General features: G+C 26.9%; 6 protein-coding genes across 18 annotated transcripts in view; 2 read left to right on the top strand and 4 right to left on the bottom strand.

Moving 5' to 3' along the window:
• LOC124946670 (pumilio homolog 2) overlaps positions 1 to 2136 on the bottom strand; it is a 61986-nt gene extending 59850 nt beyond the window's left edge. Inside the window, exons 1-2 of one of the 2 annotated variants that reach the window (XM_047487703.1) lie at positions 1847 to 2136; positions 71 to 519 (exon numbers count right to left, since the gene is read on the bottom strand). In XM_047487703.1, coding sequence (XP_047343659.1) covers positions 71 to 166 — 96 coding nt within the window. In that variant the 5' untranslated portion in view covers positions 167 to 519; positions 1847 to 2136. Of the gene's footprint in view, positions 1 to 70; positions 951 to 1846 lie in introns of those variants that run through there. The other variant, XM_047487704.1, reaches the window with a different exon arrangement.
• LOC124946672 (alpha-(1,6)-fucosyltransferase) lies at positions 354 to 6889 on the top strand. 5 transcript variants are annotated; one of them, XM_047487709.1, is made up of 7 exons: positions 354 to 1320; positions 2043 to 2125; positions 3580 to 3863; positions 3940 to 4113; positions 4201 to 4419; positions 4492 to 4573; positions 4645 to 6889. In XM_047487709.1, exons 3-7 carry the CDS (start codon positions 3628 to 3630, stop codon positions 5704 to 5706), a joined length of 1773 nt encoding a protein of 590 aa, XP_047343665.1. In that variant the 5' UTR covers positions 354 to 1320; positions 2043 to 2125; positions 3580 to 3627; the 3' UTR covers positions 5707 to 6889. The 5 variants fall into 5 exon arrangements, with proteins under 5 accessions (XP_047343665.1, XP_047343666.1, XP_047343663.1 ...); XM_047487707.1 differs by lacking the exons at positions 354 to 1320; positions 2043 to 2125 and adding exons at positions 2656 to 2958; positions 3053 to 3167; XM_047487710.1 differs by lacking the exons at positions 354 to 1320; positions 2043 to 2125 and adding an exon at positions 2655 to 2958.
• LOC124946669 (DNA polymerase alpha catalytic subunit-like) lies at positions 4116 to 13781 on the bottom strand. 6 transcript variants are annotated; one of them, XM_047487701.1, is made up of 20 exons: positions 13696 to 13781; positions 13089 to 13205; positions 12421 to 12980; positions 11942 to 12355; positions 11514 to 11870; positions 11181 to 11391; positions 10826 to 11094; positions 10543 to 10659; positions 10283 to 10466; positions 10074 to 10202; positions 9803 to 9978; positions 9445 to 9685; positions 9225 to 9364; positions 8914 to 9119; positions 8582 to 8843; positions 8331 to 8505; positions 7856 to 8025; positions 7431 to 7682; positions 7267 to 7342; positions 4117 to 7165 (listed from the first exon to the last, which is right to left on the bottom strand). In XM_047487701.1, exons 1-20 carry the CDS (start codon positions 13724 to 13726, stop codon positions 6960 to 6962), a joined length of 4293 nt encoding a protein of 1430 aa, XP_047343657.1. In that variant the 5' UTR covers positions 13727 to 13781; the 3' UTR covers positions 4117 to 6959. The 6 variants fall into 6 exon arrangements, with proteins under 6 accessions (XP_047343655.1, XP_047343654.1, XP_047343657.1 ...); XM_047487699.1 differs by lacking the exon at positions 13696 to 13781 and having other exon boundaries at positions 4116 to 7165; positions 10283 to 10357; positions 10451 to 10466; positions 12421 to 13339; XM_047487697.1 differs by having other exon boundaries at positions 12421 to 13205.
• LOC124946674 (transport and Golgi organization protein 11) lies at positions 13702 to 16009 on the top strand. Of its 3 annotated transcripts, none has more exons than XM_047487714.1 (5): positions 13702 to 13822; positions 14433 to 14663; positions 14735 to 14829; positions 14914 to 15059; positions 15186 to 16009. In XM_047487714.1, exons 2-5 carry the CDS (start codon positions 14438 to 14440, stop codon positions 15394 to 15396), a joined length of 678 nt encoding a protein of 225 aa, XP_047343670.1. In that variant the 5' UTR covers positions 13702 to 13822; positions 14433 to 14437; the 3' UTR covers positions 15397 to 16009. The 3 variants fall into 3 exon arrangements, with proteins under 3 accessions (XP_047343670.1, XP_047343671.1, XP_047343669.1); XM_047487715.1 differs by having other exon boundaries at positions 13751 to 13822; positions 14422 to 14663; XM_047487713.1 differs by lacking the exon at positions 13702 to 13822 and adding an exon at positions 13868 to 14101.
• LOC124946673 (venom carboxylesterase-6-like) lies at positions 15761 to 19685 on the bottom strand. Its single transcript, XM_047487712.1, has 9 exons — positions 19549 to 19685; positions 18996 to 19289; positions 18480 to 18786; positions 18188 to 18385; positions 17910 to 18088; positions 17668 to 17833; positions 17252 to 17587; positions 17041 to 17167; positions 15761 to 16860 (listed from the first exon to the last, which is right to left on the bottom strand). The coding sequence occupies exons 2-9, from the start codon at positions 19224 to 19226 to the stop codon at positions 16665 to 16667; spliced, it is 1740 nt and encodes a 579-aa protein (XP_047343668.1). The 5' UTR covers positions 19227 to 19289; positions 19549 to 19685; the 3' UTR covers positions 15761 to 16664.
• LOC124946671 (alpha-latrocrustotoxin-Lt1a-like) lies at positions 19591 to 23668 on the bottom strand. The gene is made up of 3 exons (XM_047487705.1): positions 21721 to 23668; positions 21383 to 21584; positions 19591 to 21273 (listed from the first exon to the last, which is right to left on the bottom strand). Exons 1-3 carry the CDS (start codon positions 23557 to 23559, stop codon positions 21044 to 21046), a joined length of 2271 nt encoding a protein of 756 aa, XP_047343661.1. The 5' UTR covers positions 23560 to 23668; the 3' UTR covers positions 19591 to 21043.
• Positions 23669 to 24645: the final 977 nt, after the last annotated feature.

Below are 24645 nucleotides of genomic sequence, written 5' to 3'. Positions count from 1 at the left end.
AGGAAATAAAGAGGAAGAAGGACAATAAGAGAAAATAATAGAAACAAAGAGAAAAAAATTGTTTTCTTACCGTGGGTATGTGACCGTTCGCTGAAGGATGATGCAGTTGTATTGAAGGTGCCGGTTCACCGCCGGCGCCAGCGGTGCTCGCACCGAGCCACTTCATCGTCCTGTCAAACCCGCAGCAGCCGTTCTTCCGCAGGCACACACACGCGCCGTACGAATGATGTAGTATAAGACGAGCGAATGAGCGAACGAGCGAGCGAGCGAGCGAGCCAACGAACGAACGGACGAACGAACGAACGAACGAACGAACGAACGAACGAACGTACGTACGTACTTACGTACGACCGACCGACCGACCGACCGAGCGAACGAGCGAACGTGCGAACGAATGAGCGAGCGAGTAAATGCACACAAGCGAGCGTCCGTAAATCGAAAGGTTAGGCCCGCAACGAAGAACCGGCGTTTGGGCGAACCACGCACGATGGTGATCTCTCTTCAATGTCCGCTACGTTTCTGCCGCAATAACATGTTCCACGCGTGGCGCGTTAAATGTGTGACATCTCTCTTTTTCTATCTCTCTCCCTCTCCCTTTCTCTTTCCTGTCATTTCCACAACAACGACAACGGCGACAATAACGATGACGATGTCGACGACTATAACTACGACTACGACGACGAGGACGATAATGATGACGATGACAAAAACGACAACTATGACAACAACAGCGACTATGCAACACGGACGATGATACAACGAGGACGATCGACAAGAAAGGAACAACTCCAAGGGCGATATATTTACGATCGCTTGCTGAACGCGAGCGAACGCCAGCCACCGCAGCCAGCAATGGCAGCTGCTGCTCTTTTGTGGCGCGCGCTTACTGCCGGATTTTTTGACAACATCGACAGAGACGCGATGCACGATTGAAGTCGAGAGAGAAAGATTGTATCGTAACGTAAGCGCTGTTCTGTGTATGAATATGTATATATAGATATATATATATATATATATATATATATGTATGTATGTATATTATATATATATATATATATATATGTGAAACCAAGAACGCGTATTATACACACGCACAAAACAACGAAGAATATACAACAGCCCAGATAGAGAATTGGAAAAGAGAAAAGAGGGGATATATAAAAGCGAGGACCTAAGTGTAATACACGCGGCTTCAGCTTTAGTTATCTGGGAAAAGTTTCAGGTAACGAATATGACCGTTAATAGCAGTGACGACAACGATGACGGCAATATAACCTCTGCTTGGTCGAAACGAAAAAAATTCGTCGATCGGAAGGAAAGGTAAAAGATAGAGGCAGAGGAGAGAAAAAAAAGAACAGAAAGTTGATGGAAAATTCCTAAACTAATCTGAAACTATACAATTTTTCGCTCTGGAAGGCGATTTACTTAAAACTTGAAAAAACAATTAGAGAAAGAAAAAGAGAGAGAGGGCGGGGGGAGGAGAGAGAAAAGCGAAGGGGAAACACGATAAGATGAGGTAGAAGGCCAAAGAAAAGTTAAATAAAAACCGTATCCTCCATTCGTCGCCGTGATCGAATATAATAATGTTAATCCCAACTCGAAATAATAGAAGGTAGAGAGAGGGAGAGAGAGAGACGAGGATGAGATGATTTATTGTATATTTTATGTTATACGAAGACTTGATTCGTTATTTTTTTCTATTCTTTTTCTTTTGTATATGCTCTGTGTGTGTGTGTATGTATGTATGTATGTATGTATGTATATGTATATATATATATGTGCGTGTGTGTGCGTGTGTGCGTGTGTGTGTGCGTGCGCGCGTACGCGCGTGTATGTTAATTTTTACCTCGGCGGGAAAGGATCTATAGCGAAGCACTCAGCTTTCGATATAAATACATAAATGCAAGAATCGTTCCGAAGAAAACTTGATCGATTTGTTCTTTCCTTCTAACCTATTTTCCGTTTCCCCTTTCGTATCGCGTACGTTCTTCACTTATAACAGATTTCGTTAAAAACTAAGGCTTAAAATACACTATTCACAGGTATGTACAGCGAGGCACAGCACACGACGTCCGTACACCGGCGTACGCGTATTTCGCGCGCAAGGATCCTGCGCGATTTCAGGGTAAGTGGAAGAACGGTGCGGGGTGAGGGGAAGAAGGGCGGATTTCCGTGTTCAAAAAGCTCTCTTTGTCGAAAGAAACAATATGTGTAATCACCTTTAATTTTTCTCTTTCCTTTTATACTTATCACAATTTTTCATTTATTTTTTTTCTCTTTCGTTAATTATAAAATATATTTTCTCTTTATTTACTATTTTATTATCAAATAATTTTATATTGATTGTACGTTATATCTTATGTTTTATATCGATAGGAATCATTTCAGTAATATATATATATATATATATGTGTCTTAACCATCTTAAGAAAAATATAAGATTGCGATTCTCAATGTTTTCTTTCGCTTTTATATATACGTTTAGCGTTCACCAATCATTATAGTTCTTTAAAAATGCTATAATTTTATTGGTTGTTTTTAGACGAATGAAATACACTGAGATATGTTCCTTTTACAAATTTATAATAGATCATTCGTTTTTCTGATTCGCTGATTGGTTAATGCAATTAAATGTTCACAAAATTAATAGAGATTATATAAAACTACACGTGTTAATAACTATAGAATATTTAATAACATTGGTTGTATATCATTTTTATTTTATAACACAATTGCCAATAGAAATAACATTTGAAGTTTTCATAAATTTTTCTAAAAAATAAACATGTAACAAAAATTGTAGTAATTATTACGCTAAGGCTTATTAGAAAATTAATTCTAAAGTTATTTATCAAACATTTTGTAGTGATAATTTTTATCTATAGTCCTAATAATTATTGATACAAAACATTAACAACTTCTATAAAAAAAACATTAAAATAATAAATGACATAAATGGTTAGTAACTAATTATGCGTTCCAAAGTCGAGTCATTTTCAATGTTAAAGAAACAGTTATTTAACGATATTAGTGAATCACATTTAATCTGTAGAATCTACTAAAAACGATGAAAATAACATATGATATAAAGTAATGGCGCTGTCATGCACGCAAAAGCGGAAGTAATTATACTATGATAGGGCTACTACCCATTTGATCTTAAAATTGTAAGTTCTACATTTGATTGATTTTTTAAATAACGATTATGTGATAAGCATAATCTATAATAATCAAGATTTTTTATGTGATAATGTAACGAGAATACATTCTAATGTTTATGGCGAATTGCTTACCTTAAGTATTCAATATATCTATACAGTATTATGATTTTTTATATTATGTGTGATATTTATTGCGTATCTACAGAAAGATAATAAATAATTGATAATTATCTTGGCACAGAGTAGAAGACACATTAATGAAAATATTTAATTCTGTTTGTGTGACATGTATTTATATGTTCTTTTAAAAAAATAGTAAATATTATCAATTGATAATGAAAATGGTATAATATAAATTTATGTAATATAATAATTATTTCTAATTTTGATAGATAATTCAAGTTAAATATAATTACAGATGTGATGAAATGCAATAAATGGAAGATTTTCATTCCAATCATTTAGAATGGCAACATTTTGGTCAGGGAGACCTGGGTGGCTAGGGAAATTAGGAATAGCTTTGCTAGCTACATGGCTTTTAATATTAATTATATCAGTTCTACATGTCTTCAAAACAAATTCCATATCGTCACAAGATGGAAATCCTACGAATAAAGAAAATGCTCAACGTTTAGCACAAATGATTAATGATTTTGAGATTCTTAAGAAGCAAAATGACGGTCTAAAAAATATTATATTAAGGTATGTATTAAATATATATACATATATACATTATATTATAACAGTTTTATATTATGTAAATCAATATAATTTTTAGGGATGGAGTAAAATCTATACAAGGGGATCATTTGGGCTCTGTTCAAGAAAGAGCCGATAGAGCTTCAATTTATTATGATCTATTAGATCAGCATGTTGGATCTAAACATAATATACCTTCATTAGAATATGAAGAATTACGTCGTAGAATAAGAAATAATGTACAGGAAATGTGGTATATACTTTATTTTTAAGAGAAAAAAAATTTAATTTAATTGATTAACATTGTTGTAATAATGTTTTTTACTTTACTGCTTTATAGGTATTACATGAGTGCTGAATTAACAAAATTCAAAAAGCACATAGATGAATTTACTCTTGAACAAAAAGAAAAAGAAGTTCAAGATGCCGTAAGTAACATTTGGGAACATAAGAAGTCTCTTATTATGGATTTAGATAGATTAACAAAAGCTGATGGTTATAATGACTGGCGGAAAAAAGAGGCAAAAGAATTATCGGATCTTGTTCAAAGTCGATTTAGGTAAGGTAGAATACTATTTCAAATATTTCTACTGAAACTATAATGCATTTAATATATATTTTTTTTATGGAGGTATCTACAAAATCCTACTGATTGTAATAAAGCAAAGAAGTTAATATGCAGTTTAAATAAAGGCTGTGGTTTTGGTTGCCAAGTAAGTTGTGATAAAAAACAAAGTAAAACCATAGTATTTGAATATATATGTGATAAACGATTTAATTACAGATACATCATATCACTTATTGCTTTTTGGTCGCTTATGGAACGGAACGAACGCTTGTAATCAAATCAAAAGGCTGGAGATATCGTAAAGAAGGTTGGGAATCAGTTTTTAAACCTCTTAGTGACACATGTTTATCTACAAATGGTGTATCTCATGCTAATTGGCCTGGTGATCCTTCTAAGCAAGTTATTTCCTTGCCAATCGTGGATAATGTTTATCCTAAACCAAAATTTCAACCTCCCAGTGTACCAGCAGATATAGCAGAAAGGTTGAAGAAGCTTCATGGCCATCCATTAGTTTGGTGGGTTGGACAGGTGTTAAAATACTTGATGCGGCCTCAGGATAGTATGCAAAAAGTATTAGATAATGCTAAGGAAAAATTAGGTTTCAAAAAACCTATTGTTGGCGTTCATGTTCGTAGAACCGATAAAGTCGGTACTGAAGCAGCATATCATGATATAGATGAATATATGACTAAGGTAGATCAATATTTTGATGAACTCGAGACAAAGCCAGATGTAAAACGAGTATTTTTGGCTAGTGATGACCCAAAAGTAATTACAACAGCAAGAAATCGCTATCCTAATTATAAAATTATTGGTGATCCAGAAATAGCTGAAACAGCATCAGTATCAAAACGTTATTCAGATTCATCTTTACAAGGAATAATTATAGATATACATCTTTTATCCTTATGTGATTATCTAGTGTGTACATTTAGTTCACAAGTATGTAGAGTTGCATATGAATTAATGCAAACTTATTACCCAGATGCATACAATAAGTTTGCATCATTGGATGATATTTACTATTACGGTGGACAAAATTCACATCCTCATGTAGCTATTTTGGATCATAAACCAAGAAAGAATGGCGAATTGGAATTGAAGACCGGTGATTTAATTGAAGTTTATGGAAACCATTGGGATGGTTATTCCAAAGGGTATAACACCAGAACTAGTATGACAGGACTATTTCCTAGTTTTAAAGTAAAAAATCCTGTTGATGCTGTTGACTTTCCAAAATATCCAGATATAATGTTACATGAAAATAAAAATAATTAAGAGATCACATTTTGGTAATAACCAAATAATTAGATATAAATAATTTTATTAGATTTCATTAATTGCTTGCAGAGTATTGTAGTTTACTCTTTTAATTAAATTATATTATAAAAAAAGATAGTATGACTCATGATGTATATATTTTGCTATTTACAACTGAGAAGAGTCAGTTATTGTATATTCTATATATGTACGAATTGGGATAAAGAAAAATTTATTATATTTACTTATGTGCAATCACTGCTGCAAATGAATGTATTTATGAAAGTTATAAAATATAATTGTACACATTAATAAATTATTACTGTATACAATTATATGATCATTACAACTGACAATATAGAAAAAGAATACGATAAGTTAAATGAATTGTAAAAAAAAATCTTACAATATAAAACAAAGTTATTTAAAAAAAAAAAAAGAAAAAAAAATGTTTGAAGCAAACATTATGTAGCAAGCAGTGTACAGAAAACTTTGTTATAATTTTATTGATATAGAAAAGCATGATTGTTAATTTCATCAGAGGTTTAAGTAGCATTTGTTATATATTATATATTAATTTTTTCTAGTGAAAAAAGAAAATATATTCATCCCACTTCTTATAAACAACAAAAGTGTAATAAAAATTGAAAGTCTATAAGAAATTATAAAACAAACAATACATTGTGCAATATGTTCATGCAAGGTATTGAATCGACAACCTAATGATAAGGTACACTACCACATGGAAAAAATTTTATCTGTGGTCAGTTCGTATGTTGTATCAATATTTGTAAATAAAATTAAATGCCATCTTTATAGAACCTTCTTTAACGTTATATCTTGTATCGTTTTTTAGCAATTTATATTAAAATAGTCACAATGTCGTAACAATATGTACAATTCATGTATTACATGATTCATATGTCTATTAAAACTAATTTTTAAGTATTATTTTAAACATAGATGATCTTTTGAAATTGATAATATTAAATGCTTTTTATAAAAAACAAGTTAAATAGTTAATGTACACGAACATCGAGCTGAGCCATAGAGGCCTATTTGTATTTAGGATTATGCGCGCGTGCACACAAACCCTATATATATTGTAATATATTTTATATTATATACCAATCATTAATAACATTTGTTATATTATTATAAGATTCAATTTGATTTTTAATAAATATTTAAGCTTTGAGAAGATATTTTATAAATTAAAAAATACGCAAGTTAAACAAACATATATATATATATATATTAATAAAATACATTTACAATTGTTTATTCTCCATATGAGCATAATCATTTAAAGAAATATCATAATCTGAATCATGCACTGTATATTTTATAAATTTACTTTGAAAAACTTTATCAAAGTTCACAATTAAATATGAACTACATTTCAAATACTTGTTAACAATATTCCTAAGTGTGTTGTATACTGATATTATTTCCTCTGGATAGTTAACCAGCGAAACTAGAATAATAAGATCGACTTTGGTATTAATAACAAATTTAAAAAAAAAAAGAAAAGAAAAAAGAAATACTTAAAATAGTTATACACTTATATATACTTACATTTATTTTGCAAACAATTAATATCAAAGATTTCATGATAGAAACATATTTGATCATATAGGTCCGTTTCAGTATACTGTAACAAACAGATCAAAGTTCCTATATTTTCTTTCTTTTATATTTATAAAGTATTTTTTACGATAACGAAATTAATATATACTCACTTTCCTACATAAAAAAGATTCATTACATTTATCACATTTGGGATACATTGTATAGAAATATAATGGAAGCCTTTTGGTTACATTAGAACATAGAGGGTTTTTACATTTCAACTCATTGGAATAATACATATTTATGGCCTGTCTTATATTAAGTTCCAATTCATTAGATATAACGTTTATATTTTTCCATAAAGGAATTCTACAATTATTATTAGAACATATAGTGTTCAAAAAAAGTTGATAACCATTAGACTGCAATAAATAATATATATGTAAAACATATAAATCTATTAAGTTTAAAATAATCATTTTATAATCATATGTAATGCAAAAATAATTTTTTTTATGATTTTTTATAAAAAAAGAAAAAAAAAAGAAAAAAAAAAAAAAAATAAAATAAAATAAAATAAAATAAAATTACTCACAGATTCTGACATAACACTTTTAATTGTAATTTCACTTCGACAATTTTCATTGATACATTTGAATGTTAAAGCTTTGCAATGCTTAAATCTGGCTGTAGTCATCATTATTTCCTTTTTATTATTATTTAATGTACATGCTATTCCTTTATGTTCATTTGCATTATCCAAACCTATTTAGTAATAGAAATCAAAATTAATTATCTTGATGATTTGAAAAATATATTATACTATGTAGAATTCAGGAATTTACCTACGAGTCGACATAGGTGGGTATTACGATTAATAAATAATATTTAACACTTTTCTCTCCTTGTTACGTATCGGATTAATAAATTTGATCTTTTTTTCCAATAAGGAAAGAACGTGTCATATGAAGTCACTTAAAGCAAAAAATTCGAACGTTCTACTGGACCCGTATTCTTTCTAACAGTAAACTCCAGAATTTTACATAGTACTTAAAATATCATTAGAGTACCTAAACTTTTAGCTAACAATATCTTATCTACTTCTGCAATTGGTTCACAAATTCTTAATGCAATAGGTAATATCTGTTTCTTTAAATAATAATTAATATCAATCCTTAGAGACTTATTTTCTTTAAATTCATTTATATGGTATGATTTGTTTGTAATGGATTTATCCGTTTCACTCTATAATAATTAACATTAATTACAAACTTATAATTAATTGAATATATAATTTAGAAGTAATAAACAAAGAATAAACCTGGCATATCACATAAGATATAATATCTCCAGCTTTCCATATTTTACCATATCTTTTGTATAATCTTGTGGCTACCTGTATATGTGGGTGTCCCTTATCATGATAATTATTAAGATTTTTAGAAAGTTCTTTAGATATTATGAACGACGATAAAGGTATCTGATCCTCTTTAATGGTTTTTGAAACATTTTGCAATACTTCATAAATTGCTTTTATTTTCATATCATGTGGTCGATTAGAAAAAATATTGTTCAGTATATCTCTAAAAAGTATTTGACATTATAACTGTTTTAAATATTAGTTATATTATGAGGATTTAAATGTACACATACTTTCCAACTTCTACAGATACTGGACACCAATCTTTCCGTATTGTTTCTATACCTTTATGTATTTGCGATAATTCTATTTGACCATTTGATAATTTTTTCATTGCAAGTGCTGCATATTTCTTTTTTTGAAAAAGTAATAAATATTGAAATACACTATCAATATCTATTACTATATTTCTATAAAATTTGTTTACTTCTTCTTTAATCTATTTTATTAATATAATCAAAAAAATTTTCTTTTTAAATAATATCAAATTATAAATATATTAAAAATGAATTACACTGATTTATGTATATTTTTATAAAATTACCTTATTTCCAATAGAAATAACTTCATTGTACTCAAGAAGATTAGTTTTGATCATTATAGAATCAGTATCACCATAAATGATCTCATATTTCATATTTTCAATTAAATGTTTTGTATTTAATAATATTTCTCTACCTTTTGCTAAAAAAGAATTATATATATATATTTTTCACTTTGTCAAACACACATTGTTTAAATAATAATTTATTATTTTAACAAACATGTAATTAAAGCAGCTAATCCTTTGGCATAAAATCTGGAATGTGGTGAACCTAAACAACCATATATACTGTTCGCCATAAGCTTTAAGGCTATTTGCTTTGCATTATATTGCATTTTTTGAATAGGTGAAATATCTGACAATGTTATTAATTTTTTTATTTGTTTTCTATATTCAATTAGTCTACGTATCTCTTTTGGGATAACTCCAAGTTCTGAATTTGATTCTGGGATTTTTAAATCCTGTACATATTAATTCAAATTATATATTAAATATTATTTTAATTAGCCATTTAATACTATATAATTTTAAATGCTTAACGCATATCATTATAAAACCAGCGAATTCATAAATTTTACCTTATAATCAGTGTATGCTGCTCCAGGTATTGTACTGAAGCATAGATTATATTCTATTATTATACTAGGATATAAAGAGATATAATCCATTAATAAGATCAATTTAGTATAAAATCCTTTTATTGGAGTAAGAACTAAACCACCTTCATGAGTTGATATTTTTTTTCCAGATATCTCTGTATTCAGTGATTTATATTCATATTAGAATATAAAATTAAATGATTACAACATATAATTAGAGTATGAACAAATTCTTTATCGATGAACTCACCACTTTCTATGTTTTTGTTTATTTTTGAAGAATCTGGTAATATATAATCGTTTGCCTGAAAAGCATGCAATAAAAGAAATTCATTCCTTTCCATTTGGCCTCCTGCTAATATCTTTGATAAAATATTACCTAAGTAAAATCACATTTATAATTTTAATATCTTTAATATATAGATATTTGTTTATATACATACAATTTATTATATTTACCAGATATACATGTAAGTTCTATTGCAAACGGAATCATATTAAGTTGAAGTGTTATAGATAAAATATCTGATGCGTCTGCAAATGTGAATTTGATTAGATCTTCTAACCCTTTCTCTGTAGTGTAGTATAAAAAATAATCCTCAGGTTTTATTTCCTTGGATTTATTACTTTTCTTGTTTAATACCTATAATAAAAAATTTCAAATAAATTTGAATTGAACAATATTTTTATAATCGCGTAAAAATATTTTCGATACCTACTGTTGTACAAAGAGATTGTAAATCAAAACTTCCGCTTTTTACTTTTAACTCTTTAGCTACAATTTTTATATCACATATAGGACGGCCAGATATTGCTCGATCTATAAATGTTTTTTGCTAAAAAAAAATAATGTTATATACTTACTTACATTACTACCTAATTATTAATTGAAATTAATTAATTATTATCTAAAAATTTAAATATTATTTAAAATAAATGAAGAATATACTATATGAATTTTTTCTCTACTTTATTCTAGTAAACATAAATTATAATATTTACCCTAGTAACAGGATATGTAGAATGTTTTATTTTTCCAAGTTTACTCCAATTTTCTATATTTAAAATAAACATTCTATGTAATAATGATTCAAATTGATAACTACAATCATAGCATACATATAAATCTGGATCAGTTTTTTCTATTATTTGAAGTAATTGTTCCAGTAAGATACTTTCATTTTCACATCTTATTACATGAGTATTTGAAATATTAGACAACAGCTGATCTGCTTCACTTGGACATAGAGCATCATTTGGATTAGTTATCACTGATAGAAAATATAAAAACATTTCTTAGTTAAATTATATAATAAACATATATTGTATATATGTACATTTTAATAAATAAACGTACAGCAAAAACTTTGTTTAAAAGGTGGGTTTGGTACATCTTTGACAATCTGGTATTCATTTTGTAAAAGAATAACAACCATGAATATTTGATTCTGTTTAGTTTCTCTATCTGGACATGTACAAATATTTAATGTAGCAACTAACATTGTTGGCAATGGCAATTTTGGAGAATCAACACTAACAGAAATATTCTTCATATTTGTACAAATCAGCTGAAATTTAAAAAATAATATATATTAATATAAATAATTATAAAATTATATATAATTTACATTTATGCATATATTAAATATTCTGTGTGAGTTATTTTATGCTATATATATTAAAAACATACTTTTACTTTGCACCAAATGATGTCAGATGGATCTTTTATAGGATATTTGATCTCTAACCAACATGGCCCTTTGATATTTCTTTCCAGAAGTAATAATTGTAGAGGCGATATAGTAGTTTCTAAAATTTTATCTATAGCAAGACCAGTATAATTTGAATCTATAGCTGGATATATTGCTGGATATAGAATTTCCAAATATTCTGTATAATCTTGTACATCTTCTTTGAAAACATACTTTTTCCAAACCCGTCGACTTTGAAATTCTTTTATACCTAATTTATTTGCAAGTTCATTGAATTCATTATATACATCTTCCATAGTAGTTGATCTTGGATTGTCATCAAATGAATCTCTAAACTATAATATATAAATGAAAATATATTATATTTAATAATTGATTTATAATAGAATTTTATCATTTTACATACATATTTTGTTGGTAAAAGATATATTCTCCTTGGTAAATTTTTTATTGACAGACAACAAGAATAGCATGTTTTAATGGAATCAATGTAAACTTTTCCAAATAAATAAACAATTCCCTGTTGTTTATATATATCCTCATATGCATCCCACCAATAAAAACGGCTAACTGCTTCTCCATTTGAATTTTTAGTAATTACAAGAGAAATATCTATATCGTTCGAAGTGACTTTAATTTCATCTATTTGTACTTCTAGCTTATTAACATTCAATTGACTGGAAGATACAAAATCTTTCCTTAACATTTTAGAATTTTTCAATATTGGCTGACATTTATTTTTTAAATCCTTTATACTTTTAGTATTCGATAATCTTTTCTCAATTTTTTTACTTGATTCTTTAAAAGATATGTCAAATGGCTAAAAATAGTTATAATTTTATGTATTATCATTTTATATACAGCACAATATAAAAACATACTTACGTCTTTGAAATATTGACTGAAATCTTCACTTAAAACGTCTATAATATTATCAGATATCTGTTCAAAACTAGTACACAAATCTGTTTTATAACAAGAATGTAATACATCAATATCTTTAACATCCAAATTTATTGTTTGATTTACAGAACTTATTTCTTTTTCTTCAGAATTATATATAGTTGGAATTTTTTCTTTTTTATCTGTATTGCATTTAGAATGTAATACAGTAATATCTTCACTATGCAAATTTATAGTTTCAGTTACAGAATTTATTTCTTTTTCTTCAGAATTATTTATAGTTGGAGTTTTAGGAGCTATTTCTTTCTTATCTGTATTATATTTAGAATGTAATACAGTAATATCTTCACCATGCAAATTTATAGTTTGAGTTATAGAACTAATTTCTTTTTTATCTGTATTATGTTTAGAATGTAAAAGAGTAGTATTTTTGACATACAAATTTATAGCTGGAATCACAGAAGTTATCTCTTTCTTAGCATTTTCTTCTACTGACGTTCTAGGCACTGGATCTTCTACATCAATATTATCAGTGCTTGAGTCTATAATTATAACACTATTATTCGCGTTTGGAATAATTTCAGAAATGGGCTTAGAAGTGGTTTTTATTGTAACTTTCTTTATTACATCTTGAAGCGTAGTATATTTACGTTTATATTTGATTTCCTTTAGACATCGTTTATTTTTATAAATTTTTCTTTTTTTGGTTTGTGAAATGCAAGGGTTCGTTGATGCTTGTATATGTTTATCATCATCAGTTGTTAGATCTATAACCAAAGTATCTTTTTTAGATTTCGATATTTTTTCTTGTTTTTCCATTATACCAAAAATATTTTATTTTCCAGTTACTTCAAAAATATCTTTGAAAAATGATAATTGCATAATTCTGTTCTTGGAAAAATTTATACATTTATTTATTTTCCAATCATAGTTGTTTTTAAAATTTTCTTGTTATTGCATTAAACATATACACAAGATATCTATACAGAATATGTAATTATAAATATCATGAAATAAAAACTTGGAGAATCTATTCAAAATAAAAATACATATAATAGTTTATTCGTCAATTTACTTTATAATAATTTTCACTTATTTCGACAAATTTATTAAATAATTTAAGTATTTAATTTTAATTGAACTATTAATCTATTAATTCAGGAAAATTAGACACTGTCGTAAAAATAACAGAATTCCTATTAAAGTTTTGTATAGTTTCATATAAACGGATTATAGAATTAAACTAAGAATACGCACTTTTCGCGGTATGTCCAACGATTATACACATCGATTTCGATAAATCGCAAATGAATATTATCGAAAATGACTTGCAACTGACTTCATTTGAACGTTTTATATTTAACGATCCAGAAGGGTGAGGAAGGTAACTTTTATATTTGATACTTACACATTATGTATATTAATTTGACTACGATTCAACTATGATTTATTACATTTCCTACTAGTTTTCCCTGTCGATGTGAACGAAAATAAATTTGTATCTTTGTCCTTTATTGTTATACGAATCGCAAGTAATTTGTCGATTATCATATCAAAGGTTATGTCGTTCGTTATATATTTACGTATTGAAAAAATATACTTAACATATAAAGCAAGTGTTTAACCTTTAATATTCATGTCTCTATGCGATGTATCACATTGTGTAAGTTGATATTAACTTTAAAAAATATTATTTTAATAAAATAAAAATGACGCAAATATTAGATGACATATTTAAAAATACACCATTGTGCTTTGTGCTTTGTACTTCCTTATATGTACTTAAAACTACTTATCATTTCTTTTCCTTATTTACATAAGCATGGAAATTAATTAAAATATTAGATTTATATAAAAAAGCTTTCTTTTATTTTATTATTATTATAAGATTTTATTTATTTATATCATCAGAATAAATACAAGTGATGATGTTTTTCTTAATTAAATATTATATATTATGAAATTGTATATGATTGTATGTAGTTATTTTTCAGTGACAATGTCAAAAACTCATATACCTGCTCGTTTTAATGGAGAAGCTGACAATTTTTATGATCCCAATTTTACTTTGGACGTTAATAAGAGAATGAGAGTTCCTAAAAGTATTAGAGTAAGTGGTGATTATACAGATGAAGATATTTCAACAATGAATGGTTCTGCTTGGAATCAAGCAAACTCAAATGAGAAGCTTGAAATGCATGTACCTGATAGGATTCTTGTTGTAGGTAAGTACTACTTCCATATATTTTTTTTACTTAATTATATTACTTTATATTCATTTCTATTATTTAAACAGGTCAGGAGCAACATATTGGTACAAAAGCTCCGCCAAGAGAAATTACTCTAGAAAATGCTGTAATGCCATCTGAGCCAAATATTATTAGAGTTCAGGTATATAAAAGAAATTTCTATGATGAAAGGCAAAAATTAATAATTAATATAAATTATATATCCGTATTTCTTTATTCATTTAAGACACCACCAAGAATCTTAACGCTGGATGATCATTATTTTCCTACGGTTGATGAAGAAGATCCAACATTACTTGCTACTGAAGTTAAAGACTCATCTAGGATACATCCCCAATTTAATACAGAAACACAGATTGTTAGGCGTGGAAGGTATACACAATTTTTATATAAATAAATTGAAGATATGACTAAAAATTAAAAAAAACAAGTGAATGCCTATATAGAATTATATTTTTATGTTCCACAATGTATATATATCTTTACTATATATTTCAGAGAACAAACACCATCCTACAGTTCAGTAGATGTATCTCTTCCACCTAATGAAGAAGTACAACACTTACGCCGTCAAGTGGGAAAATTAAATCGTCGAGTCATGGCGATTGAATTGGAAATGTTACAACGGCAACAAAGAGATAAAATTTTGTATACACTAACTTTAGCATATTTCATATTGAAAGCAATTTCTTGGTTGAATAGAAATTGAAGGTTCTATTTAATTGCATGTAGAAAAAAATACATCTTACACGCATACATGCCATGGTGCTCTTAACAGCATTCTATATGAGCTATTTGTGTTCTCGAACTGTATAACCAAAGATTTATTATTCTACTTGCAAGAATTTATCATCATTACAATAATAAAACATATTACTTAACTATTTTTAAATCATAAGAAAAATTCAAATGCATACTAATTTCAAATTCATACTGCATTATAAGAGCAAACAGCGGTAATGCAAAGTAACGGCATAAAATCTGTTGATCGATATTATTTGTAATATTAATTATTATTATTACTATTCTAGCTAAAGGACTGTAACTGCCAAAAGATAAATAACATTGGAATGTATTTTGCACTTCATATTGAGTTACGTATTAATATTTATTTCTGGTATATATACATATTATAATGAGTTACAAAACCAAAATAAATATTAGGTTTTTGAAAGTCTTTAAGATGATATATCACAAAATAGTATACACAAAATAATTATGTATATTGCACATCAATAGATCTTTTTTAACAAAACTTTTGATTTGAAGATATTTAGTAATGTTACTTAGATTTTTCAATAAATATGACATATATTTCAGTATACCTTTTTATGTATAAATTTCATGTCAATTTATTTGAATTGTTAAATATGTAAGAAAACATGGAATATTCAAGTAAATAATTAAATAAATAATAAAATACTGTCGTTAAATATTTATTTTTGGGTACAATTAATAAAGGGGATAAAAATTATTCAAGTCATTTATAAAATCTAACAGTACCCTTGTTGAAAGAACTATTTAATTTTAATTATTTTTTTTTAATATCTTTACACAGCCTCTATAAAAGCAATATCTTTCACTTGATATATATCATTTTTATAACAATTCCATAAGATAGATATAAAAATATATATTTATCTTCATTCTTACTCCTTTTTTTAAAAATATAATAGCATGCTTCACATCAGAGATAATTAATTTAAATTAGTTTAAAATAAATAAATTAACATACAGTATTAATTATTTATTTTTTTAGTTCTTCCTAAAAAATGTTTACTCCCATAATATTTCTAATATTTACGTTATGACTATTAAAACTATACTTTTGGAGATACTAGACAAAGTAAGTATATTTGAGCTTTCTGAGCTATTGCATAAATGGAAATAAACAAATATAGACTAAGTACTTTTCTTCTGACAGAAGATATGTTCAGCTCTATATTATATAAATATAAAAAAAAATTAGAAAATGATTTAAAGATCTTCTTTTAAGTGTTTTTTACGTTTTGACATATTTTCATTAAAATTGATATTATTCCAGAAGTCCTGATTTTTTAAATTAGTATCATTACTCATATAATATTTTCCTGGTCCTGCAATGTGAAGAAAATGAAGTTCTTTTTGTGATGGATCCACTGCAGTCCATTCAGTAATACCAATTTGAGGAATACTGAAAATATTTGATGTTAAATTCAATGAGAGGAAAAGAGGCCTTCCGTTGTTTATTGAATCAATAAACAAATTATTATCTTTTACTTGTTGAATAATAATTTTTTCAACTATAGAATATTGTTCTTACTCTTCTTTGTCTATATGAATTGTAATTTTTTTGTGAACAGAAACTACTCACTTATTTATGGCAAAAGAAACCCAAAGATCAATTAGTTCTTGTTGCATATCAATATCATCTCTTGTCGTCACTGGATTAAAGTAAGGAGTGTCCAAAACAAGGAATGCATCATCAGCATGACTAACTCCTATAAGAAAAATATAAATAACGTAAATAACATATCATAGGAGAAAACTTTTACTATCAAAAATCGGTTTTTTGTTTTTCTTACCAAAGTTTTCTTTGCTTCCACTCATAATTTCGCTTAAACTATGTGCACCTCTGTATGTGAAATAATAGTACCAAACAGGTTGTTTATTTACTTTTGCCTGGATCCTTGCAGCTTTTATGCTATCGAATACGAAAAATCGATCTCCAGCCATTTGTATTAAAGATTTAATAGTCGTTTTATTAATATGTTTAGAACCAAAGTAATGGTTTCTAATAAGTGTAGCTGTTTCAACATGTTTCTCTTTTGATATGGTATAATTAAAATCAAGGAAATAAGGTGCAATACTATTCCAATTCTCATCAAGTTCCTTAAGATGTCTATCATCAGCAATAAATTCTGTATATTTTATACACTGATTATATTATTTATAAACAATTTTGTAGATTTTGATATAACTTTCAAATATTTAAACCTACCAGCTACAGGATAAAGTCCTTCTTCACTGGTAATACTTGTAATCCATGGAATATCTTGAACATTACCGCTTTGAATAATATCTATTGGTGATTGATCAATAAAAGGAGCATCTCCATGTTTCTCAACAACAGGTCCAAACGGTGTAAAAGGATTGTAAAGCCATGGCTATCAAGAAAAATTTACATCATTCGAAAGTAATTTTATCAAATTGTATTATTTATTATAGAAAAATGATATTTACTTGGAATTCTCTGGTTGCATGGACCAGAGTTTTACCTGGTCGATATCTTAAACAATGCACCATATCTCGAGTATTATTGGTAGGACAACCCACTATAGCACCTAATTTCTTGGCTTTTTCTAAGGAATTTTCAGTTTGTGTCCAACAATCAAATGCCGTACCACTAATAGATATACCTCCTGTGTATTAAAAAGATTTATATAAAACAAATATATATTATATAAAGATGTACAGGATAGAAAAAGAAAAAATCTAGTATTGGTTAAACATATAAATACCTTGAAAAAGACCAGAGCTTAAACGGGATAAATAATGATAATGTACACTGGCACCACCCGCACTTAGACCAGTTAGTGTTATTTTATTAGAATCACCTCCAAACCATTCAATGTTTTCAAAAACCCATTTCAATGCCATATTTTGATCCTTGAGTCCCATATTACCTGGTAAAACATCATCTTCTGTGCTTAGAAAACCTGTAGACAATATTTATTATGTAGAAACACTATAGTGGAACTAAATAGTAAATAATCTGTGGAAATGTTGAAATGAATTTTATATCGAACATACCTAACAGGCCTAAACGATAATTTATTGTGACAAATATAACATCTCGATCCATTAAAAATTTAGGACCTATATACATTCCGCTACCAAATTGGAAGGCCCCACCATGAATCCAGAAAATTACTGGTAATAGTGGTAATTGAGAATTTTTATTTTCACGTGTAGGGACATAAACATTTAAATAAAGACAATCTTCTGAGCCTTGAATTCTATCTTCAGATTCAGTAATTATCTGAATATATTGTAAACACGGAGAGCCAAATTTAGTTGCTAAAAGTTCACCAGGCCATGCTGGGATCTTTTGTGGAGGCTATAAATCAAAACAAAAAGATATGGTCAATTCAAAATTATAAATAAATGCATGAATGGTAAATAATTATAAATAGAAGAGGACATTAATGTTTAAACTGAACTTAAGAAAATATTAGAATCTTAACTATTTAAAATACAATCATAAATAAGAAAAAATTGATTTTATAAGTTGAAAGAAATATTCTTTAAAAGATTTTGTACTTTTACCTTAAATCTTAACTTTCCAACAGGAGGTATAGCATAAGGAATTCCTTCATAAGCTTCATAGGATCTACCATCTGCAGATATTTTATAATACCCTTGAATGCCTCCTAAAGGTGTTTTAACTTTGGGTGCAATTCTTTCCGTATGAACCATACTCGTTAATCCCAAAAATATCAAAATAATCGACAGCTTTGATGAAATCATTTTATTGCCTTTATAGATCTTTTGGCACATTAATTTTATACTGCTATTGTCCTTTATGGCGAACAATTATTTAAACCAGCTTTACGAAGAAAACTATATAATTTTACATTGATTAACTATCATAATAAAAATTAAATGATATCAATTAGATATGATAAGCAATCATACAATGTAAGTCTCCGTTTCTATGTGATATATTTTCATATTTTTAACGTTCGTTTCATGTTGTTAACATAATGTTCGATTTCAGAAATAAATTATATTATATAAGAAAATTGTGCAAACTTTCAGTCAAAGAATAAATAATGATACTACTATTATTATCTAATTGTCTGTATTTAAGTATGCTTACTCTTTCAATGTTTTGCAGGTGTTTTAATAGAAATGAATAATGAACACACAAGAATTCTTTATTGATAGACGAGACATAGTACGTTTAACATTGTGATGTGCAATGTAACACTAGTAAAAAAAAGCTGAAGAAAATCGACTAAAAGAAAATAATAAAAAAGTGGGAGTTCTATAAAACAACTCAGCATATTTCTTGGAAAATAACATGTTATCAAAAATGTTTGACCTTCATTATCAAGTGCAATTTAATTATATACGATATCGTTGCCATTATTTAATGTAATTAAACATCCACAAAAAGGCAAATTGTTGTAAAAAATAATGCTACCTTATAATATACAATATTATTGATATAAGTCATCAATAAATTTTTTAATTACGAATAAATATCTGTGTATAATAATAATAATTCATCATTATATTTACAATTTGTCTCTTTTTTAAAGAGAAAAACATATAAGAAAACTAGCAATTAGTAATATAATATATAATAATTTTGTTACAGATAACATAGAATTATTATTATCAAAATTAAACTTTATCATTGCTTCTATAAATATCTGTTAGAATTATCTGCCCTCTTAATTTTTTCTTTTACATTCTGATACTTTTTTTTGCTATTCTCGGCAAGGAACTTTTACAATTCCTATGCTTAGTTGACCTTAGATAATATTTAAGATTGAAACTGTCAAAACATTTATCGCTTACGGAAAGTGCATCTACAGTTTCTACATCTCTATTCAGCATCTACATCTCTATTCTAAATATTCTGATAAACATATTAGTGTTAAATAAATAGCAGAGGTCAGTCGATTTGATCGTAGATGTCTCGTTTTATGTCTGCTAAGTATGTTGATATATGAGATACCCTTGAATTTGTATAACACTTATTTCACTAAATAATAAACTTCTAATTTCAGACTTTGATTCCGTCCATATAAAAGATATGAGATTATCTGATTGAAGTTTTCTTCAAGGTCTGATTTTTTTAGACGATTTTTTTCAGATATAGATAAACAGAAGGGGAGCAAGAGATATACATTTTAATTTCTCTAAAATTTTCTTGGCAAGGAATTTTTACAATTTGCTTAGGATGTGAATTCTACACATACTATCTTATTAAAATATATACATTCTTATGTACTGTGTTCTGAAATATAAACAAAAAATTCTTAATCTGTAGGAGTAGAATTCTTAAGTAGAAACTGATTGAATATACAATACTTGTTATGTAAGCGAAAATAATTTCGACCAATAAGGTACCCATATTATTATAACTGTAAAAAATTGATTTAGAAACGCACAGAATTATTATTAATTTCAGATACACCTTAGACATAGGAATTATCTGACCAAAAGTATAGCTCTATTGTTATCACATTATAATAAATCTATACATATATTTAATATGTATCTAGATATGTTTATTAGAAAATTATTTATAATTATATTTATTTATAATTAAATAATAGTGTTCTTAGATAAAGAAGATCGATTTAAGTTGGTAATGAAATAATTGTTTGTCCAGAAAAATTAGGGATATTTATTGATGCTCCTTTTTCAATAAGTTTTTGTGCTATTGCAGAATGCTTGTTTTCTATTGCCAAAAAAAGCGGAGTTCTGCCAGATCTGTTTTCTTTTAAATTTACATTAGCACCCATATTTATTAATGAGATAACTCCTTTTAAGTTACCATATAGAGCACAGTAATGTAATGGAGCAAAACCTAAAGTAAAAAAATATATACGATTTAATTAAAATAAAAATATATAATAAAATCCATTCCTATATAATTAGATTTTTCAGGGCTAACTTATATACTATTAATTATTTACCTGTAGAATCCGTATTATTTAGTAATTTAATACATGGAACATGTTTTACAAGTTCTGGTAATAATAGAGAATTTGTTTTACTGGCTATTATCAAAGCTGTCTCATGTATTGGTTTTAATGATACTGGATTTGCACCAGCTTTTAGTAGTAACTTGACAATTTCAATAGATACATTATGCTTAACTGCCAATTCTAAACTTGTCTGCAAATAAATGTGTAAAATTGTTTACTAAATAATTTCTTTTATAAATCTTTTATAAAAATTCATAAATTATTATCAATAAGTAATTTACATGCAAGTATTATTAATATTACAAAAAAAATTGCAAAAAATTTACCTCGTGTGACTCTGAAAGTATGTCTATATTTATATTACAAGCTTCAAGTACCATTAAATGTCTTTGAACATCATAAATTCTATTACTAATAACAGCTCTATGTATATTTAACATTCCGTTTTCATCCCATTGTGCAGCAGTTTCAAAGTCTCTTTGTAATTGTTTAAAGATTTTGTTATAAAATGGATTTGCTTGTAATAGAATTTGTTTAACTCTATTGGCACCACTATTTTTATTACACACATCATCAGTAAATTTTTCAAGATATATATTAGACTCTGGTGATTGATTGAAAAGTGAAAAAACTGAATTTTCATTCATATCATTCAATAAATTTGTATTTGAATTTTCTATTGTGTTTGCAGGATATGATTCTTTTAATTTTATTTTTGGGGTACCAAATGTATTTTCCTTTTTACTAGTAAAATTCTTTGGTTCAAATAATGAATTGTTTGTTTGTACTTTAATGTCACATACTGTTTTTAAATCTGTTGGTAAATGTGAAGGAGTCTGTTGATTTATTACAATACAATCTGCAAGGGCTTTGAATGCTTTAATTCTCATTTGTTCATCTTTTATAGTCACTATATCTTTAAGAGTACTCCAACTAGAAGATAATGATTTTTGTAATGGTATATTATCATCAAAATGATTTTTTATTGAATGATTGTTGACATTTTGGGATTTAAAATGTTTATGACCATTTTTTGCTATGACAACAGGAATACTATCATTACGAACATTACTATATTCATAATCATTATTATGTTTTGCATCATAATTATCCTTTATTGTAATGTAGTTATTTGATAATGTTATTCCATTATCATGTACAGTTATGTTTTGTTCAATCATATTTTGATGGTCAGAAATATTTTTAATCTGTTTTTTATTGTACGTAGTATTTGGAGTTTCTTCAAAGGATGTATCTATATCTTCATTATTCATTGATAATAAATATAATTCTTTTTTTGTATTATTAAATAATACATTATCATCAAATATAGAATAACCTAAATCAGAATTTTTGTTTACTATTTTAATTATATTATTAGACATATTCACAGATTGATTTGAAAATGTATCAATAACATTTTCAGATTCAGAAATTACATCTTCTGATAATTCCGACAAGGAATCTGTATTTCCTAATTTTTTAATATTTTCTAATGCACTTTTATCCAAAAAAACATCTTTTGACTTTATTTTTGGAATCTGATTACATTCGGATTCTCCATTCTTATAACATTCATTATTTGTAATAATATCTATATCCATATTTGTAGTATTTTTATTTTGCCCTTCTTTATGATTTTTATCAGTAGTGACAATATGTTTTAAAAAAACAGTTTTAACTTGGCATTTTTCATCGATATTACTATTGTCCTTTTTAGAAGAAACTGTGTTATCTAACTTTGATATATTAATATTGTTGTTAACATTCGTACATCGAAGGGGTACAATAGTTACCAACTTGTTTTCTTTATCTTTTAACATTATATTTGATAATATAATAGATTTATTTAAATTTTTACATTTAGTTTGATTTATAAGTGTCTTACTTTTTACAATGTTGTTATTAAAAGACAACATTTGTACATTAAATTCTCCTAAATCTTTACCACTTGGTAATTTTAGTCGTAATTTATGAAATCCATCTTTTTTTTGTACATTGATGGGTAACGTACATTCTGTATTTCTAGGTGATGATTGTAAACATGTCTTTGTTTCTACCCTAACTTTTGGTAGATTTATATTTTTTTGTTTCGGAGCTATGCTTGGATACTGTTGCCGTAATTTAAATTCTCTTATGCATTCTGTTACTTGTTTATTATCCATATTATGCAACTTTTTGATAGTAAAAATTCTAATATATTTAGTTATTTACTTATATGGTAAATATATATATGTCTCAATATTTGTATATATGTATAGATGATATATCCTGTTATATATTCACCGTATAATTCATTAACATATTAATAACATATAAGTGATGAAATATAATATATAATTTATCTTGATTTAACCTACGAATAATATTAATAACAAAATAACACTTCTAAAACTTTGTAAAATATTTCTTTTTGTACTATGTATTAAAACGAATCAATAACAATATCGTCAGTTATAAAACATATTATATAAATTGAAACAACAAGGAAATCACATATTCCAACTAAGAGAATTATTGATAATGCAAGTAATACGGGACATCCCTATGTTTAGATAAAATACCATTGCCAACTTAATCTGTATTAAATAAGACAATCTTTTATCAAATAGTATATACGTTCATAAAGATAATGAATTTTTATTGGTCGCTACGTAAACGTTAAAAATGATTAAACAATTAGATCTTTAGAACTTGTATATAATATAATACTGCAATGTGTACAGTATTTTCGTGAAATATTTCATCTTTATTAATATCTGTGACGTATATGTAGCAGATAGTCATAAGAATTATAAAGTAATGTACATAGAAAATAATCATTAGAACATTGAATATAAGGATAAATAAATGAAAAAGTTTTATTTATTTAGTTTAGTTTAATTTAAATTAAATTTGATTTAGATTAAGATCTTCATTCAATATGATAAATAGTATTAGATCCATTATTAATGATTTTTTTAAAAATAACAATAGGATTAACATACTATTAAATGTGTTTTTTTAAGTAATTTTGACTTTTCATTCGATAGATTATTTTATATATTTATTCAAAAAATATGTTATGCAGAGTTTGATCAAAATATAAGATAAGTTTACATTTGCTTCAAATATATAGTACAAAAAGATGCGTTCAGCAGAATACGTAAATACGCATTGTAAATAAACAGAATAAGTATCAATGAAAGACATAATATGTAAGATGTAAGGAAATCCTTCGCAAGTTGTAAGCTATGAGAAATCCACTAATT

The sequence above is a fragment of the Vespa velutina genome, chromosome 2, assembly GCF_912470025.1.
Source record: "Vespa velutina chromosome 2, iVesVel2.1, whole genome shotgun sequence".
Taxonomy (NCBI): domain Eukaryota; kingdom Metazoa; phylum Arthropoda; class Insecta; order Hymenoptera; family Vespidae; genus Vespa; species Vespa velutina.
This window is presented reverse-complemented; position numbering and strand designations above follow the sequence as displayed.

Coding starts and splice junctions, on each gene's coding strand:
- LOC124946669 (XM_047487696.1), bottom strand. CDS start 13,257: ATGGAAAAACAAGAAAAAATATCGAAATCTAAAAAAGATACTTTGGTT. Junction 10,660..10,825: donor CTACATATCCTGTTACTAGG/GTAAATATTATA, acceptor ATTTTTTTTTAG/CAAAAAACATTTATAGATCG. Junction 9,979..10,073: donor AAACAAAAACATAGAAAGTG/GTGAGTTCATCG, acceptor CACTGAATACAG/AGATATCTGGAAAAAAAATA.
- LOC124946674 (XM_047487713.1), top strand. Junction 14,664..14,734: donor TGATAGGATTCTTGTTGTAG/GTAAGTACTACT, acceptor TTATTTAAACAG/GTCAGGAGCAACATATTGGT. Junction 15,060..15,185: donor CAGATTGTTAGGCGTGGAAG/GTATACACAATT, acceptor TATATATTTCAG/AGAACAAACACCATCCTACA.
- LOC124946673 (XM_047487712.1), bottom strand. CDS start 19,226: ATGTGCCAAAAGATCTATAAAGGCAATAAAATGATTTCATCAAAGCTG. Junction 18,386..18,479: donor TTATCGTTTAGGCCTGTTAG/GTATGTTCGATA, acceptor TATTGTCTACAG/GTTTTCTAAGCACAGAAGAT. Junction 16,861..17,040: donor GTTTCTTTTGCCATAAATAA/GTGAGTAGTTTC, acceptor AAATATTTTCAG/TATTCCTCAAATTGGTATTA.
- LOC124946672 (XM_047487709.1), top strand. CDS start 3,628: ATGGCAACATTTTGGTCAGGGAGACCTGGGTGGCTAGGGAAATTAGGA. Junction 4,420..4,491: donor CTTGTTCAAAGTCGATTTAG/GTAAGGTAGAAT, acceptor TTTTTTATGGAG/GTATCTACAAAATCCTACTG. Junction 4,574..4,644: donor GCTGTGGTTTTGGTTGCCAA/GTAAGTTGTGAT, acceptor ATTTAATTACAG/ATACATCATATCACTTATTG.
- LOC124946671 (XM_047487705.1), bottom strand. CDS start 23,559: ATGGATAATAAACAAGTAACAGAATGCATAAGAGAATTTAAATTACGG. Junction 21,585..21,720: donor TACTTTCAGAGTCACACGAG/GTAAATTTTTTG, acceptor ATTTATTTGCAG/ACAAGTTTAGAATTGGCAGT. Junction 21,274..21,382: donor AAATAATACGGATTCTACAG/GTAAATAATTAA, acceptor TTTTTACTTTAG/GTTTTGCTCCATTACATTAC.